The 20,197-nt window shown below is 38.4% G+C and overlaps 1 protein-coding gene across 1 annotated transcript in view; it reads left to right on the top strand.

Moving 5' to 3' along the window:
* The first annotated feature begins 675 nt into the window (after nt 1-675).
* The window catches only part of ANO4 (anoctamin 4), a 79,218-nt gene continuing 59,696 nt past the window's right edge, over nt 676-20,197 (top strand). Inside the window, exons 1-4 of the mRNA XM_059847921.1 lie at nt 676-693; nt 5,520-5,620; nt 8,658-8,702; nt 13,283-13,414. Of these exons, the coding sequence (XP_059703904.1) occupies nt 676-693; nt 5,520-5,620; nt 8,658-8,702; nt 13,283-13,414 (296 nt within the window). The remainder of the gene's footprint in view (nt 694-5,519; nt 5,621-8,657; nt 8,703-13,282; nt 13,415-20,197) is intronic.

The following is a 20,197-nucleotide window of genomic DNA, read 5'->3' as shown; positions in this document are numbered from 1 at the left end:
GCCTATCACTGCACAGTAAATTTGGGCAGTGAGATAGTATTTGCATTTTACTTCTACTCAAGTAGCCTACCCTGTTCTTGAAGCTGTCCTCCCACTCACATATTATTGGCTACATAGAAGGACATTGCAAGCATTTCCCCTTGTTCTGCTCTACAATTGAGATCCTGTCATATGCTGCCAGAAATTAAGCACTGTAACAATGACACCTGCTCTGAGCTGGATTAGATGACACATTGCCTGAATGCTGGCAGGAAGCAGCCACCTGCCTGCATCACTAACTCCACTGGAGCAGGACCTCTGCAAGTACTTTGCAAAGTAAAAAAAAATAAGCTTTACTTCATCCTCATATTTTGTCATGAGATTTCACATTAAAACATTCTAAATTGTAAACATGTGCCTCTGTCTCCTAACATCAAGTTATTCTGCATTTCACATGTCAGTGTACTCAGGTCAAAATTGCTTTTATCAACAGCTTCCCATTTTTTACCTAGGGCTATCTTTTTGTTATTGTCATCCTTACTGCTTTTGCCCTACAGCTTCTTGCAAGTCAAAGTCTTCTTAATATACAAATTAAAATGTGAATAATATAGTCCCCCTTTCCACTAAAGCCATGCTTATTTGAAGGTACATGTGGGAAGGATATTGGCACTGTTATTCATTAGGTTCCTCGGAAGCATGAACGTGGAGGCTAAGGTCTGTGAGGATGCAATATTTTCCCTGAAACCAGACATATATTGGCAGTATCTAAATAATTGCCATGTAATAATGTATGCATTGGAAAAGTATTGGCAGAATATACTTTCTGTTTCTCCAGCTCCATGGAATTACCCACGTGAATTTACATTTACTTTGGTCTTGCAGAGGACGAACAGTTTAATCAACTAAAATTTGTTGGGTTTTGTTTTTCCACTTAATTTGCTCCACATGGCAAATCAGTCTGTGCTGTTAAGTAACTCTCAAAAACAGTGGAACATGTAGTAATGACTATTTACTACTCTGCATTCAGACATCATACAGAGCTAGATTACAGAGGGAATTGTTACTGGAAGAAGGATGCTGACTCTGTCTCCTTTTCTGTTTTTCCCTGCGTTATGGTCTTACCAGAAATTTGCCAAAATGTAAAGAACTGTTTCTGATCTGCCTTTTTAACTTGCCTTGTAGGATCTTCCTAAAGTAGATGACATTAATTCTGGTTGTTAAATCAGTTTCAAATTCTTACTTATCTCATTTTACTTTCATGAGGAAGGCTTTTAAAGGTGAAGAGAGACTCAGCCTTGAGAATTTTTCTCTTAAATGGTGATAGGGGAAACACCTTAATGGTAAATCCTGACTTTTTTTTTCACCCTGCTGTTTTGCATACATGAATTACAGTGGCTTCAGTTGAAATTAAAGTGGCTCCAATTGAATGGTGCCATAGTTTATTTGCCTTGAGGCTACTAGGCAGGTTTGCAAAATTTTAATTTTAACCTTGTGCAAGGTTATATGCTGTGAACAGGTTTTCTCAACTTTCTTAACTTTTAGACTGAAGAAATGCTTATATCAAGGTGAGTACCTACAGCTTTTGCTTTAAAATGACTTGACAATATTATTGATAAAGAACTAAAAATAGCAAGGAGGAGGAGAATGTTCAAGAAGGTATTTGACAAAACATACTAATCTTTAGACTTGATCCTGGAAGGCAGCATGCAAACACAGCAGAATGTGGGCTTTTCAAGAGACTTTCCATGTCAGCATAACTTTACTTCTGTTCAGACTAGCAATGATAAGTGCAGAATGAGCAAAGTCAGGTCAATAGCAAGTACAGATATATTTAAATCCTGCCATCAGAAGACATTAGAATGCTTGCAGGAATACATGGGAGTTCAGTAGCCACGACTTAACCAGCAGTTGGCACTGCTCTGTGCTTGCTTTAGAAGAATGGCAACCTGACCTTTTACAAGCTTTCCTTGACCTAGCAGATGACAGTAACTCACCACAGCAGGTGTTTCTGCCTTTGGAGTTACATAAATGGCCCATGCTTTGGTCTCTTTCTCTCCTTGCATAATGACAATGGAGAAGAAAATGTGGCTTTGTTTTTAAATGTGTTTGCAGTCGATTGGATTTCTTTGGGAAATAGCAATGTTATTACAAACTTAATGGTAAAATAGAAGAGGAGCCTTGCCAGCAGAGGAAGGCTATAATATGTGGGCCTATAGTACTGCCTGTATTCTAGGACTGGCAGCAGTGATCTGGTACTAATGATGCTTGTCAGTGAAGCCAAAATGTATATTGGCTATCTGTAACTCAGACTCTGGTGATCTGAATTCTACCATACAAACCCGCTTTGAAGATCAGGTCAATTAAACTAAATATACCTTGCTACCACTTCTCAATGAGAATAACAATTAAATACAGTTCTTGTAATGAATGAGGGTATTTATAAAGGAAAACAAGTCTAGAAGTGGTAGTTTTAAGCCAACATTTCTCTATGGAAGAGAGCAGTTCTTCCACAGTTTTTCTAGCCAGTTTCAGTCAGTGAGTTGCCCAAAGGCTGTGAATCTCTGCCTGTAGAGTATTCAGTACTCAATGGGACCAGCTCCTGTCCGAGCAGGCTGATCTAAGTTAGCCCTGCTTTAGCCAGGGGCTCAGCCCAGATGAACCCTAGAGGTCCCTCCCACTCTAGATGAGTCTACAGTTGTCTGATTCTGGTAAGTCTCTTGTCATCCTGGCTGTTCGCTGTTCTGAAGACCGCTGAGAATGTTTGTTAGTGACCAGAAGAAAATCAGGATTTTTATGGATATTCCTCCTCAATAAATCAGTTCAAAACAATCAATTTATTTGAATATTGGTGGCCTGAAAATTATTGCATTGTGATATGGTGCTACAAGTCAATTCCAAACGTTTATTCCATTTCTGTGTTTGCTAAAGTGTTTTATCTCATTGGTCTGCCCCCTTAATTCCTCTGGGTTTCTTTCTTCATTATCTGGACATCACTTTATAGCAGATTGCTCATGTCAATTGTTGTCTTATTTAAGTTTCCAAGGGGAGTAACGTTACATTGATTTTTGTTTGCATGCTCCCATAATGTGAAATTGAGTTTACTTCTTCCAATCATTTAATGAGTCAACCCTTGAAAGTCAATTACGACAGAAGAATGTTCCTCCATTCTCAATTGAAACATTTATAAGATGAAGGACACTGAGTCTAAATACTAATCTAACCAAGACAGTTTAGGATATTCCATTCACTAAAGTATTTTTGTAATGAAGATGGTCTTCATGCTATTGTTTTTCCAGATATTTTGGTTAGCTATTTACTCCTTAGATTAGGTGAGTGTGACATCTCATCATTCAATTCATCCTCCATCTGGATTTGTTATTCTCTTTCCAGTCTTGTTTTTTCCAGCCTTGCTTTTCTAAGCTTTGCTTAGTGCTTCCCTTTATGAGCACTTAACATGCGCAAACCCAAGAGAAATGGATTTTATATTAATAATTTAGCATTATTATTTCTTTTTTTTTCTGAATATAACTGAACCTGGCAAGTGTATTTTGATTCGATTTTCTGTTGGTTAGATCTTCTGTTGGCAAAGCTGATTATCATTTTGAAAACATTTTAATCTGACAACATTGCAAGATATGGAGTAAAAAAATGTTCTTTAAACATCTGTATTGTGATAACCATTCAGAAGTTTTTCATGTTTCTGCATGAAAACACATAACACATAAGATACCAAATTCAGATAGTGTTCACTTGTGAAACAGCGTCTTCACAAGTCATGTTTGGCTCCCATACCTAGTAAGGCTCAAACTACAATATGCTGGAAAATACCTATAAACTTCCTGTTTAACAGCCTTCACTAAGTTTAGAAGCTGTTTTTAATCAATTTCCCCCATTTCTCAGTTTTTATTGGTGTGTCAATACTGCAGTTTCTTTCTGTATGTTGGGCTTCTTAGATAGCTCTTTTGAGGTTGGGTGGATTTTGCTCTGTTTTGTTTTTTAATCCAAGCTATTTAGGACAAAATTGCCAATCCACTGCTGACTTAACCTCACCTAGGAGAGAGCAATTTGCAGGAGATTTTTAGAGTGGCAGAATTCAGTTTTGGTTTTGTTGTATCTCTTTGCTAAATTCTCATGGGAAAATAAAAGCTAATTTGTGAAATGTACCTATAAAGAAAAACATCATTAAAAAGCCTGATTTAGAATCCATAAAAGTCAGGGAAAGAGTACCAGTGAATTCATTGTCTTGGAAGCAAGGCTCTTGGGAGCATTTTGTTGCTGTTGTGTCATTTTGTATTGAAATACTTTCAGAGTTTCATTGGCAAAGAAGAAAGACTTTTTTTTTCCTGCAGTTTTTAGCACCAGAACATCACTCATTCCTTTATATGTTAAATCCATATTTGCACCCCAGTAATATTTTGAGTACAAATATCTGTGTCCATTATGGTCCAATGCTGTAGTTGTTTATAAAATGTTAACTCTATAGTGATTGGGTTGGGTGAGGTTTTCTTACTCTGTTTTTGTTTTGTTTTTTAAATTTGCTTATTTGTTTTTTGGAGTTTTTTTGTTTTGTTTTTTAAATTTGCTTATTTGTTTTTTGGAGTTTTTTGATGTGCTGAATAAAATCATATATATGTATCCTAAATGTTGGAGTTTTCATTCCTATTATGTCACAAAGTAGTAATAGAATTTTAGCCACTCTAAGGACACGGACATGCAAATTCAATAATTTCAGCATCTATCAGGATAGTGGAGGGAGAATGTAAAAAGTATAAATGTCAGCCTCCCACCCATAGAATCACAGTAGTTTCCAGATAAACAATACTAGATTTAAGAACTCCTAGTAAGTTGTGTTAACCAAGAATTTATGTGAGAAATGTTGAATATAGGACAACATCTGAAAAACTAGGAAATCATCCCCAAAGCTAACTAGCAATTTTCTTGCCTGGTTTTCTGTCATCATATTTTCCTTTTCTCATGCTAAGTATACCTTTACCTATTTCTTGGAATGTCATCCACTTGAATGTCTAAAATTGTATTGTATGTAACACCATGAAAATTTAATTAATATTCATTAGAATTTGAACATTTAATCTTCCAGCATTATCACGTGTCTCTGTGTTCTCACATCAGCTTCAGCCAAACCTGCTGTAGCTTTCTTGCAGAGCACTGTGTCTCCTCCTGAGTGCAAACAGAGCTGAATTCCTCCTCTTCTCCCCTTTGCTGCACATCCTCTGCTCTTAGCAGACAGCTTTCAGTTAGGTGGCAGCCGTGCCGATGTGCACGCCTTGCATAAAGTTCTCTTCTTGAGATGTACACTCAGCTAACCCATAGATGCATGTCTGCCCCCTGTGTCCTCTTATCCATCTAAAGGAGGCACACATGGCTTTCAGGACAGCAGAAGAAAAATGGGTTGACAAAATACCGATACAACATTTCAAGAATTAGGGATTGTGACACATCACATTGACCAATGACTACGGTTTCTTTCTTTTTTACTTGAAAAAGTAAGCTCTGGTGGCTGTTTTGTTTCTCTTTTGCAGTCATCCCTAACAAACAGTGACATCATCTTTGTGAAACTGCATGCCCCTTGGGAGGTCCTGGGCAAATATGCTGAACTAATGAATGTAAGAATGCCTTTCAGGTAGGTGTAGCTGTATTTTGTCTCAACCTCCAGAGCCACACCATACTGTAAAGTTAATGTGATAATATCACCAAAATGCCTGTAGAAAAGCTCTTCTATAAGATACCACACACCTTTAGGAAATATAAATGGAGTTCCTTAGATTCCACATGCATTGCTGTTTCTTGTTAAAGCCTACAGTTTTGGTACAATACTGGTTTGAGATGAAGATGGGCTGTAGCAGTGCAGCTGTTTTCATGGGGTATTCTGTCCTTAGGCCCTTTAACCCCTTCAATGCTGGAGCCCCCTGCATACTTGTGCGCTGCTGTTTTTTAAATGGACATTTCATTGAAATCAATGGGAGGTCAAGAAGATCCAGGTACGTAAGGCAGCACAGAAAGTGCATGTCTGTTTGACGTATCTGGTATGCACCTGTAAATTGCTTGTGTAGTATGTAGTCAGTATCCCATAAAGAAGTATAAATAAGTACCTCATCTAATAGGAAAACAATTTAAGCTATGAATGTTTTTTCTCTGTGGAGAAAATAGAGAACTTCTATTAAATGCTACTGATAACCAGATTAATTCTACATTGAAATTCTGGTTATTTTCATAATTGATTAACTATTATTTGCATGTTGGGCTATGAAATTTTCTATGTAAAATATTGCTTTTACTCTGCTGGTTATCAGAACTTTTAAAGTAGAATAAAGACTTCCACTGGAACTGACCACAACCCATGAACTGAGAGGCCTTGGCTCTTCTTTCAATCAGCAGGGTTTGGAAGATAAAGCTCCTTTGATTTTAATGGAATTACTCCTTAAGAAGAAAAGAATCAGACCCAGAATATGCAACTAGTGAGCTGGGGCCTTTGTAGGATTCCTTCTGTTTTTTCTTTCCTGAGTATGAAAAATGCCTCTGGTAGGAGACACCCTGTAGCAGTAGAGAACTCATAAGGAAAAATGGATATGTATAAAGGACAAAATTGCAGGCTTATTTTGTATTTATTTTGTTTTCATTTTCACAGCAAATCTTCAACTGCTCTTCCTTAAGCTTTTATTGCTAAAGAGACAATTCTAAAAGCAATCACAAGTCATTGCAGGATAGTAATATTCTTTTTTTAAAGTGTTCCAGCCATAGAAACAATGGATTAGGCCAAAACTGTGCCTTCTTTGACTTCTGTGGCATTCCTTGAGATGGACCTGCTCTGGCAGTGGAGTGAGGTCTCATGATTCAGAAATACACCAGGAACTCTGAATTTAGTCATGGAGCAGCTTATTCTTTCCTGATCACTCAGCAGACAGCAAAGTGGGTGTCATACAGATTACATGGAAAGCTTTGAAAACACTGATGTTTTCTTGACCTGCTTCAGGATCCTGGCTTCATTCCACATCCATAGAGAGAGAATTCCTACAGCATTGTTAAGAGGAAATCATTGTAAATCACTAGTGACTGCTGGGCAGGCTCTTTAATTTTTTTCTTAAAAACAACAGTACAGTTTACCAGTTGTTTTAAAAGCTGCTGGTTGCTTATTGCTTCTGATTATTCAGGCTGGAATTGTGCAAGGTCCACACGTCACTGAATGAAATCCTTGCTGTTTCAAAGCAGGAGGGAGAAAGTGGTAGATACCTCTGAATCTTGGAAGCAAAACCAAGAAGTGGATGGCATCTTCAGAAACACTTAGCTTTGACTTTTCTCTGCTGAGAAAGGTTGAGCAGAGCAAGATATTGAGTATATTGAGTTGAGCAAGATAAATAACACTATCCAAAGAAGGCTGGCCAACATGAAATAGTTTAAAAAATTTTACTTCACCAGCACGATATGGACTCTAATAACAAAAATGTTCAAAAGTTCTAAAAATTAACCTGGAATGCTAACCAATTTTTTTAATCATTTATAAAGCATTAGAGTTGTCTTATTTTAGAGGACTTGCTTCTAAGGCACTAACAACATTCCTACACTACATCTACTACAATATTTAGAACATGTGTGGTGTAAGCCTTCATTTTCCAGAAGTGGTACAGTTCTGCATTACACAATGGAACCTCTCAGAATACACAGAAACCACCTTGATTTAGCAATCACCTTCAGTGGATGACAAAGTCAGCCTCTGGAGGAGGAAATCAGAGTCTGGTCAGGCACCTAAATTTTCCAGAAAGGAGTATGAGTCCCAAATCCACACTCAAGAACCCTCATATTTTCTTAACTCTTGTGAAGATGGGATCTCTGTGCTGAAGGCAAGGTGTCAGATCCTGACAGCTGTGGTATGATAGGCATCTGTGAGAAGAACAAGAGCAGCCAGTAGGGGAGTGACCCAGGACGTGGACTCCCAGTCCTGGATCTACACATGATGGTCAGGGGCTGCTCTGCACCAGAGGGCTGGGCAGGAGGCAGGTTGGGAGTGGGTCCAGCATGCGTCTGCTTGTGTCCATTTGTCTGTTCACCGGCTCATCTGCTCTCACACATGGCTTATTGCACTGACAACACAAGCCAGCCTGTAGGAGGGGCAGAGGGAGCTGCTGCACACTTGGTGGGGTGCTGAGCACATGTGCATTTGCTTGTGTAGCCTCTATTCAGTTTCAAGGGATGTTATCCCAACAGGAGCCACAGATCCCGCTTGGTACTGCACGTGTTACAGCACATTGCAGCATAAGGTACAGCTTCCATGGCTTTTCCAAGTGATTCCCCCTTGTGTTTCACCAAATGCAGCTTTCATAACTCACTAGTAGATGTCATATAATTTATCCATACTTGTGTCCTATGAAATTCCTGCAACAGTTAATGAACTCTGAATTAGAAACTTCTTCGAATCCCCATCTTCCACACATGACAAATAGCAGAAAAGGAGGAGACAATGGGAAAATTCTGACCTTCTGGCAATTCTAATGCCACCAGTGTCTGTGTGGCTTCCTGTGACGGGTCTGTTAATCTCTCTTTTAGTCTCTTCCTCCACCTCTTACAGGCTTCTGTCTTCAATCTCCTTTCCTTCCTTGCTAGTTCATACTGTAACTGACGATGGGTTTTCTTCTCGACTGGCTTCATTTTTGCTGTTCTTCCAGGAGAAAAATCTATTACCTGCATCGCCGATACAAGTTCATGAATAGGTGAGTACAGCTCTCATGCCAGTTCATGGTCATTTGGACCAGGTAACAAAAATAATGGTTAAAGTCAAGCTGGATGGAAAAGTTAATCAGTTGTGTTTGTAGAAATGATAAAGGGAGTGGTTACACACTAGGACATCTGCAAAAAAAACCGAACAGAAGTTGCATTTTTAAGGCATCTGCATTGTGAAAGAAGCAATTAATTTTATCAGTTTTGCCTTTTTTTGGAAGAGGAAAATATTTTTCAACTGATGGAGTCTTTAAAGAGTTAGATGTTAGTGCAAATGCTGTACCTCTTTTTTCCATGTAGCTCATTAGGGAGTTTCTTGGGGTTAGAGTACCACAGTTACAGGGGTTTTTCCATTTCCATGAACCCTGCTTACTTGTGATAGTGATGGCATTATTTATTTATTGCTTCCTCTGTGGGGATGTTAGTACTTTGTTGTTAGATAGGAAGCCAATGAACCAAGCTTGAGAGATGTGCATTTTCCAAGAATCTTTGAAGTGCTTTTACTCAATTATTAAATACCTTTAAGGTTATGCTTGATGCCCAGGTTATGTCTGACTTCAAGCAATGAAGCTCTTTTCCTGCTGCATTTTCTTTTTGATACCTTGGAAAATGAAATGGAAATATCTCCAAAATGCCTAAAAACTATACAGACTTGGCAAAACCCAGATCATTTATATATCTGCAATTATCTCTCTCAATTATCTCTCTCACTGTATGTGGCATTTAATGCCATGGTATTTAATAGCCCCTAATTACTGAGGTCAGTGGAAATATTCCCAAGAACCTCTAAGAGAGAAAAATTAAATTTGAAAAATCTGCATTTTGGAGTAAACAGCCATACCATTTTGCCTATAATGTCGATACATTTACATCCATGGAATGATCATTCTGCAGTTGGAGCATATTAAAAAGCATTTTGGATATTAAATTATGTCACAGTGTGCTGGTAACTTGACAGCACCAGCGCTGATATCACATTATGGAATTTGCCTTTTCATATTAGTAAGCACACAATGAGCCCTCTGTGGAGTTGAGACAGTTTGTCCTTCTTTGGCACACAGTAATAAATGCACACAAATCTTTTAAAACTTGTTGAGGCTGCCCCACTTTCCATTCCCACCTTCCAATAGATGCTACAGCAGCTGTTAGCTTTGGAATTGGTCTTGTGGAATGGCTGCTTTGACTAAAGCAATAGATAGGAAGGAGAAGGTTCCATCATTTATAAGTGTTACATGAAGTCTTGCTCCACATTCATTTTCTTATGAGTCAGGATGCAATTTGAAGTCAGTATGGGAAGAGGTATGATCTTTTTCTGGTATTTAGTTCCTGAGTGATGAGAACACTAAATTCAGTTTTTATATTCAGGCCTATAAATAGCTACTTGAGGAAGAAAAGCTGTAACTGAATGGTCCCAGAGGGGAAAAATAAAATACATTCAGTTTTACTTTCACTTATGTGAAACTCAGATATATGGCTTCCATAAAAGTATCTATTTCCTCTACTCCTAGTTCAGTGTAGATTACAAGTACCTAAAGCCTTTCTTCACTTTTTGAGTTAATACAAACATTATGTTGACATTTGGGCAAAATTTATTTTAGAGAGGAGTTTCATCACAAGGCAAATCCCAGAGCAGGTCTCTTGCAACTTGTGAACCTGACTGGAATTTTCTCTCTGAAAAACTCTAGTGATCTCAAAACTTCAAATTACAAAACTTTCCTACTTTAGAGGAAAGGAGGGGTATCAGACACCTTATAGCACCTGCATCATGGGGTAAAACTAAGCTAATGAAATAGCTAGCACCACAATATGCATAAAGTTCTATGAAAGCTGGCCCACTCATAAAAATCAGTCTCAATTCACAACCTTTTTTTTTTCTTTTCCTAACTTTCCTTTGAAAAACGTGAAAAACGTTTCTATCTCTACCCTACTTTATGGCGAGAAAACAGTTTCTTTTAAATTTTTTGGGGAGACTCTTTGTGTGAGTCAAACACAATATGTATCTTTAGAAAGAGGATGCTGAGTGATGACTAGGCTTAGAGAGCAGGGGCAGGATTGATGTGGGAGACCCTCTGTCTTTGAGGCACTGTTTGAAGCAGCCACCTCTTTATCACTCCATCACCCCATTGTTCCTGAGTAGGTCACACTGCTTTCCAAACACCGTCCCCCTGTTCAGCTGAGTGCGGGGAAAATGAGGCATGGATTAGCCTTGAAGAAATGATATAAAAAAATGGATTTTTAACACTGTGTGTAAATATTTGTTAGCACCAACACCACTCTTTCAGCTGTTTCCTCTTGCAAGATGATCCTGCAGAGTACAAATCCTGCACTGCTGACTGACGGCACTGTTGGAATGAGCCGGAGGGAATTTTAAAACTTGCTCATTTTTCTTTTCCAAGGAGATAACAAGGGGGGCTTGCTTTCCCTGCAGAAGGCTGTACTGCATGTGCTGTGCTTTGCAGTAGGGTTTTACAACCTTCTCAGACCTGTTTGCCAGCAGGCTGGCTGAGCATGCCAAGTAATCCGAGTCTTGGGAATGGCAAACCACTCAAATTCTGGGTACACTGAGTGAGAAGCCAGCATGAATAATGCATTGCTGTTAAGTGGGGAAGGCACTCGGTCCCTGTGTGCTGTGCTCGTGTGCTGTGATAAACCTGCAGCAGGCAGTATCTCAAATGTGCACATTGACTTGCAGCATGAACGGGAAAGGATTGCAGATGGGCAGGGCTGTTAATAGCTTAGAGAATTCAAACGAGTTTAATTAACAGGAATGGAACTGGGTATTTAGAAAAACCCTCTTCCTAATTCCTCCTCCCTTTTCCATACCCAGACACACTAAGCCTGTTGAATAAACAGTAACACAGGGCTTACTGAATTTACAGGGGGAAAACCAGCGGCCAAAAGACAGGGATTTCCCCCGCAGAGAACTTACTTTCCCTTGGCATTTCTGCCTGCCTGCACAGGCTAGCTCAAGGCTGTCAGGATGCTGCAGCTGGAGAGTTACATGGATCAGGCCCTTTAGAGCTCTGGGATCTGACATCTCACCTGCATTCAGCACAGACATTTGCAAACTACCTCCTCCTGTGCTCAAACTGCTGGGTCAGTGCAAACACTGCCCATGGAGAGGTTATGATTAATTAAGTAATTAAATCTTATATTAAGTTTACATACATTTTCCAGTTTTCCCAAACAGTCCTGATGATAAATTTGCACACATATGCAACATCCAACATCTCTCACCCCATCCTGCTACTCCATATTGGAAGTGTAAAAATGAGACTAAAACAGGTACAGCTGATTTATTTACAGTTTTGAAATGTGCCCATGTTTAAAAATGACCATTAGCTTCCTTATCCAAAATAAAACCTGGTGGAAGAAGGCTGAATATTCCAGGAAAAACTATATGAATTTTAAATGAAAATATGTAACATTTTCACATCACTTCCTCGTATATTCAGCTGCCTGGATATGGGTTGTCCTCCCTCAAACCAGCTCTGCAGAGGTACCAGCATTTGCTAGTCTTAAGAGTTCTTATGTTGGCTGTTTCAAAAAAACCACCAAAAAACCAGAACAACAACTACAAAATACCCCCACAAAACAAGCACCCCCCCCCCCCCCCGTCATATTTCCAGCCCCCTTGAGCTTCTTTCAGAACTCAGCTTCAAGTTCAATGGAAGTAAAGGAAGTAAATTCTTGTCCTTTAGTTCCAGTTCTGGAAACATTCATCCAGTGACTGAAGTATGGGCACGCTCCATCATTTGTAGTCCTTGATTTTTGCAGGGATCAGTGGTTAGGACTTGGAGCAGGGCTCACTGTGCTAAACAAAGCTTTCTTAGGAGCTTTTCATCATAACATTCTAGTATGGATTTGAATTTGGTTTAGATTGTCTTCTCCAATGAGCTCTGGTGGTTCCCTTCATTTCACTGTGTATCTTTGCATGAGTGCATCTGTAGTTAAATCTGCCCTTTCCCTAGCTCAATCACTCTTTGTTTTCACCTTCCAAATGTAAGAATCTGCATAGCAATCACCTGTTAGCTTATACTCCCAGAGTTCTGCTTTCATGGAGGTTGTAGTGTTGCAGGAAACCGCAGCTGAAGGAAATGAACAAAGTAGCATATTTTTTAACAGCATCAATTGCAAGGTAAGAATTCATACAGAGAGCAGGAATGGGGTGTAACTTGCTGAGTTTAGCTGCCAAAGATCTTTGTCACAGTCTTCACTGTTCTGATGTTTAGATGGCCAAAATCTAATGTTGGTTAAGCCTGAATTTAAACTAACTGAAAATGTTAGAAAATAAAGATTTAGAGACATGCCAAGCACTCACTGGGCTTAATAAGATTTATGGCAGCAAGGACCAAGAGCATTGCTTTTCTGATGAGACAAAATAAATGCTCCTCTGCAGAAAGCTGGTTATGAGTAATTGAGTTCAGCCTATGTAATTTGCATCTACAAAAGTCAAAAGACATTGCACCTTTCCTAGCTGTAAATATTGAGTGTCCTGGTTTGACAACCTGCACTTCTTAATGTAGTGAAAAAACCCATTGTCACAAATGCTCATACTTGTCATGTGCTGCAGGATCGAGAAACAGATAAGCAGGTTCCGAGGATGGTTGCCCAGAAAGCCAATGAAACTGGACAAGGAAACACTGCCAGATCTGGAGGAGAATGACTGCTATACTGCTCCATTCAGCCAACAAAGGATCCACCAGTGAGTATTCTATCATAGCTCAGTTGCAAGGTGAAAACTTTTCTTTCTGGATTCACCTTGGGAAAAATTGATTTCTTTCTTCATGTCTTAAGGACTAGTGCCTTCATATTAGCCCTTTTTCACAAGAAGGGAGAGAGAGCTAGTCTACGTTTCTACTAATTAAAGGTCCAGCTCAAAGCTTAGGAAATCAAAGGGAAAGTTCCTTAATTTCAGTTACATCTTTAAAGGGATCAAATGGCTATTGTCTCTCTGATCAGAATTGCAGTTGTTCTTTTTCACTTAAAGATGTGATTAAAACTTTACTCAGCATTCCTTATGTCTTTAGCATAATCAAAACAAGTCCTTCATCACCGATGGTTGAAATACTGATTCTTGCATTTCATTCCTTGTTATGACTGTAGAACAAACAAAACTCTAAAGAAAACAGACAATGTCAATTTGATTGCACTTCTCTTTCAATTTTATAGAAGCCAAACTCCTTGCAAAATGGCAATGTTCAGACAGGGTTTAGACCTGGCAGTGACACTTTTCCACCAAGAGCACCAGTGCTGGACAAATGTCAGAGAAATCACTTGGCTACAAGAGGCCTTTATTCCCTTGCAAAATGCAGAGCAGAAAAAGACCCACATAACTTTCAGAACTTGTATGAAATTTAAGACATGTCAAATTTTTGATGTCTTTTGGGTAGTTACAGTTTTTGTGATATGGGAAACAGTCATTGACTGAGAGCAAAACCACAAAGATTAGGCAGCACTGTTGAGGATATACTAAAAGAAGACACAGAATGAATTATAGGTCACTCCAAATTCTGAAATACGTGGTTTTATTCAGGGAGAAGCCAGGTTGATAAAGCTCTGAAATACCTCATTTTGAATGAATAATTTTTCAGGGATTTGATTTACTAGCTGCAATAAAAATTAGTAAAATAAACCTCTGTCACAAATGGCACCTTTCCAAATACAGCAGAAAAACAAGAACAGGTGCAAAACTCCAGGGAAATTTCAGTAGAAGTCTGTTTGACACAGAGATGGGTCAGTTATTGTGCCCTGCAAGAGGAAGAGTAAGTGCAAATTAGTTTGAGAATAGATCAGTGATACTAAAAAACTTCTAAATTGGGATATCAGCATTAATGTTTTTATTACCAGTAATATTAACTGCTAACTTCCCTCAAAATTAGTGCATGTAGGAAAGGGGTTGGTGGTTTGTTCTGAGAGATTTTTTTGGGTCTGAAAGGAGAATTGACATATATGAACTAGAGGGTTTTTTTTCATTCTTCTGCCTTGCTCATGTTCATGTTGCTAAGCTGACAGGAGAGTTTATTAAGTAGTGTTAGTTTCATTAACACTCCTGCTGGTTTTTGGCGCTTCTTTTACATCATTGCAGCCTTGGAAACTTTACTCTATGTCAGATCTGACATTTTCTGCTTAGCTTTCTGTATGGAGTCTTCCTATCCTTTTGTGTGGGGTTTATAAAATGTTGGAGCTGGCCTCCTTTTCCCAAAAGATGCTGGCTCTGACAGCAGTGGTGTTCCTGTTGTGCTTCAGCCTGTTTCCTGTGCCTGGCTTGATTTGTTTCACTAGAATTTTGAAGTACAATGATTTGTTCAATATTTTTCTACTGAGTTGCATGCAGGTATTTCAATTTTTTAACCCAGAGACCCACAATATTGTGTTAGGAATGTGAAGATAAATAATCACTGAAATTCTTGAGATGCTGAAAAGAAAAATTGCCATCTACTGTAATGCGATGATAATTTACGTTGTGTTTTGTCCATGGTAAGAAAAGTCCATACATTTTGATATTTGGGTCAGTTAAGGTTTTGCTAGAGTGCTCTCAGCATATAACCAACACAATGTAATTGTACTGGAGGCTACAAACTTGTCGTGGGTAGTCACTTGTGGAGTTCAGTGTTCCACAAGCACATCATCCTACAGCCTAGAAGAACAGCAACAATCTCCTTCCTACTCTTGGGCCTTTAGCTGTGACTCTGCCTCCTCTTCCAGTTGTGCCAAAACTGATTCAGAGGGAACAGGTGCAGGACTGGAGGGGTCCCAGTACCACAGCAGTGTTCAGCTAGCTGACCTCAGTGCTGTCTGAGACTTCTTGAACATATGGCCATTTTTTGAGCAAAGCAAATGTTTGTAACTCGTTCAGTTCTTGAAGTCCTCAGAGAATGCAGAATAAATGCAAGTTTTTTAGTCCTTTTGTACTGTATTAAAGTGATCGCTGAAAAATTCCACTAGTGTCTGCTTTTTGTCAGAACTTACGTACAGATTTTGAGTTCCATAAAATTTTCCTGCAAATCTAGAATCCTAAGTGAGAGGAAGAGATTAGTGGGAAGTACATTCAACTGTTCTTTGAGAAATGCCCACAGGAGCCTAAAATATATAATCAGTCTTTTAATTTCACTGATGAGGATTTTTCTGGCTATTGTACAAGTATTTCTGGAGAGCAAGATATGTACTTCTGGCAGTTGAAAATATTTTGGATTTCTGTGTTGTCATAAATTACTGTTTATCCAAGACATGCTTATTGAAGAACATGAAGTAAATCACTCACAATTACAACCATCTTGAAAGCAGAAAACTCCATATTCTTAGTTTTCAGATAAGATCTCCATGGCCTCACAGTAGATTTTGCCACATATCCTACCTGGAGGCTGCCAAATTCTTCTTTTTTTCCTGGTTTTATGTGCTTTGCATTTTCTAAAATATTATGCCTTATGTATTCATCTGAGCTTGGCTGTGTTTGCAATATTTCAATTTGGGTCTAAAATTCCTTATTTTTTCCTTTCTTCATAGCATCAAATGTCTTTCATGTCACCAAAACCAGGCAGTTTATCTTTTGTGATCTAGTCACAGTTTCCACATAGAGGGCTCCAGTTTGATACAGATTTTATAACATGATCTGAGTAAAAACTTAATTTGTGAGAGTTTCTTCTAAAAGCACGGAAAGACAAAGAACTGACAATACTTACAATTCAATGTCTAGGGAGGAAAATAATTAAGGAAAAAACCTGACCAGACCTTATTTCCACAGGAAATAGTATTTTAAAAATATTGATGTACAAGGAGTGTGTGCAATTTTAGAAGATCATATCAATAGACTTTTTCTTTCTTGCATTTTTCTTTTCCATTCAGATGGAAAAAAGCCAGATGTGGAGAAATTCAGCTTTCCAAAAAAATTAAGTTTGTTTTAAGAAGCACAGCTAGCCATCTGTCCTTCCTTCAAAACTGGCAAAGAAGAAAACACAAGAATGACATTTGTGAGATATGCCTATAACTTTGGCAGCAGAGCTTCAGGTTTTCTTTTAAAGGCATTATGGCATAGTTCATAGGGAGTATCTCAAAATTGCCAGTACAAGAGGAGCCCAAAATTCATCTTATTTCTTAAGTAATAGAAAATCTCTTTTTGGAGGAAAGAAGTTCTGCCAAGCATTTTTTTTTTTTTTTTAGGTTGTGTGGAATACAAAAAGATTATTTTCAAGGCAGACTTCTGAATAGTGTCTCTTTTTTGCAGCCATGGATTGGAAGAGGTCATGCTTATACCAAAATATTTCTTCTGAAAATTATCTGTTACAAGAATGCACAAGATGTGAGAAATGTTTACCATTAGACACACTTAGATGGTCTTCTACTACATCTTAGTTATTTCATGTAGTCAGCTGCTAGTCACTTGGGCATAGTAACAGCAGCAATTAGCTGCAATTTCTGAGATAACTGTACACTAGCTAGGAAAATACATTAATTGCTGTTTAGAGATTTCAAACTCTATATCAGGAGCTATTTCCCCTTTGTTTTATCTTTCAAAGGCAATAAACACTCTGATTAAATATTAATCTAATATATAATTGAATAACCACTTAAAATAAATATTTATTACTTAGTGAAAATAAGATTAAAAATTTACTCAATTAGGAGGACTAGGATAGTAACTTGATTAATTAAGCAAAAAATGGCCCTGCATACCAGAGGTTAATGGAGTTCTTCTCATTTGCATTATGTCCCCATGTGGAACAGAAGTCTTGTATTTTTTCCACATTTCCAAGATATGTGTCTCTCGAGGTGGAGCTACTTTTCAAGCTTTTTCTGATGTTCAAATTCATCTTAACAAACATGATCTGTGCCCATGTTCCCTTGAGCCCCCTCACCCCAAAATCATGGAGAGAGCAGGGAGCTGCTGCAGCTGGAGACATGGCACAGGGCTGCATGGACACTTACTTATTTTGAACCAGGATGGTCATTCTGGTGTTTAAATACATCTACAGTATAATAACATACATTTTTAATGGCTTTTTATAAATGGGGAATCACAGTCTTGTAAATCCTGCTCTCAAACAAATCTTTGTGCTGCTAAACTTGGACATGCTCTGCAATGTTGGTTTGTTTTTTTTTTTTATTCCCTCTGATTCTGGAAGTTTTAATTGCATAAAGTAGAAAGAAGCAGGCATCCCTGAAAAATATAAAAGGCTCCCTCCTTCTGTCTCAGGTGAATATATCTAAGGGAACTAATTTAAATTAAGAAGCAATCAGGGGAGAAGACTGATCTGGGGCAAAGGCAGAGGAAGGTGGAGGAGAGATTCAGCTCTTTCATGCCTTTCTATTTTACTTTGGCAGTTTTGAGTCTGTGGTGCCAAATTGGAAACAGAGAGAGCCACTACAACATTCTTTGTCCCAAAGTGACCCTGTTTCAGGCCCTGTATGATATGAAAACCCCCTGCTAACCATTAATAAAAATGTCCTTTTACATAAACAAGACAGTTAGCTGCAGCCTTAAAAATCAAGCAAAATGAAAATCAGCAAGTGCTAATAGTACAGCCATTTTCAAAAAAATAAAGTAGATAAATGTGTGGTATTATTCTCAGGGGAATACTGCAGACTTACATTGCTGCTGCTACTACAGCTGGTGATTTATTTTCTCTATGTTAAATGAGCTAAAAACCTGCTATTACCTCAGCCAACAACAGGTTGGCTGCTGGCTCTGTGATTTACCTGGGAGTGCAGAAGGTTGAGCATTTTTCCTGTGCTAAGGAATACACTGCTCACATAGAAATCACTTCTTCCCAAAACATCTGTGCTCTTAGTTTGTACTGCTTCCAGCAGAAGGCAATTTTAGATATGGTGAGTGCCAGACATCAGATGTTTCAGTGTCTGTGGATCCCAGAGTGCAAAGATACACACGGATCTGTGCATGCACCCATCCTCCCTTTGTACCTTTGTCACCAGGCCACAGGTGTTCAGATTTCAGCTTGTTTATCTTGCCACCAAGGCAGAAAACAGCCTTTTCCTGCCTTTTGCTTTCCCAAAATATAAAAAGTAAAATAAAGCAAGAAAAGTAAACCTGCTTTTTTTCAACTGTGCATTCCAAGATTGGAGAGCTAAATGTACCCTTTAAGGGTTTGTACAACCTGCAAAATTACCAAAGACAATGTGTGAACAGGAATTTGTTGGTAATTTTTTCTTGGTTGAATTTGCACTAATTTGAGGTCTTTCGTTAGACAACAGTTAGCTTTGCTGTGCTTTGCTATCCATGGAAAGATAGTTTAAAATTTCCAGTTCACACTTTAGTTAAAAAGGCTACAAATACAGCTTCAAAGCAATTAACCTTCACTGACTCTTCATGTCTCTTACAGCATAAATGTAAGAGCAGTATTTCCAGAATGACATTTTTGAAAGGGACTTTAATTAAGGATCAACTCTGGAAGCTTTCCTTCCAAAAGTACTTTCATTATCTTCACTGGGATTTTCTTTTTGTGTAAGGATAGCTCACACAAATAAGACTTAGAGGACCAAGTTAATGATTATAGCTATTGTGGAACAAATCACTGACTTTATCTACCTGTACATTAACTTCACAGGTAAAAAAGTTATAATGTATTAATCCTTACATATTATTTTTCATCAAAATTATGAAAACCATCAGTGAAGAGTCTCATAAATAAAGTCTAAACCCTTACTGAGCCTGAATACGAGCTGTATTGCTCTTATGAATATTCAAATCCTTTTACATGTTGAAAATCTAACAAGGGCAGCAGAAACAGAACAGCTGAGGAAATTCTTCCACCTAAAAGCCACAAGGGTTAAAAAACTTGCTAGAAAGCCTCTGCTTTATACAGTTCATAGCTCAGTAATGTCTGATAAATGTTTATGTGTACCTAGTTTGAAATTGTCTTCAGCTCTGGCCCCTGTGAACTGAAATTTGAAATGTGAGATTCTTCACAGACTGAGAAAATCTTTCTCCTCCGAATTCTTCATTGGGTGCTGTAGAAGATGGAATAGCTTTGATGGTTATTCTGTGACTATGGATTTACCACCCACATTCAGAAATAAGACAAACTGAAGCACAAAAATTTGGGGGGAAAAAACATCCATGAAGCATGGGAAGAAGGAGTGGTGGTTGGAAGGGCTGAGCTGCCTGATTCTCACCTGGCAGGAGCAACTCCTGTGACTTTTGTGTTAAATTGAAACCTCCCTGACATTGTCCTAATTTATGTCGATGTCTAACTGGGATGTTGTAACACAGATACAGCTACCTGAGATGTTCTCAACCTTTCAAGGCCTTCCACTCATGTCTGCCTCTTTTTGTTTCCTGTGCCAGAGGTTCCTGCCCCACTGACCATGGTGATGCTGCTCTTTCTGGGTCTACTCCACAGACAATTTCACAGAAAAAAAAAAAAAGTGTATTTGAGTTAAGCAGATTTTAAAAACCCTATGACTTTTATGTTCAAAAATAAGTGAGGATTATTTTTTAAATGTCATCACATGCAATTCCATCCCAAAATAA

The sequence above is a fragment of the Haemorhous mexicanus genome, chromosome 5, assembly GCF_027477595.1.
Source record: "Haemorhous mexicanus isolate bHaeMex1 chromosome 5, bHaeMex1.pri, whole genome shotgun sequence".
Classification (NCBI taxonomy): domain Eukaryota; kingdom Metazoa; phylum Chordata; class Aves; order Passeriformes; family Fringillidae; genus Haemorhous; species Haemorhous mexicanus.
Note: the sequence above shows the minus strand (reverse complement) of the source record. Positions and strands in the feature narration are given on the sequence as shown.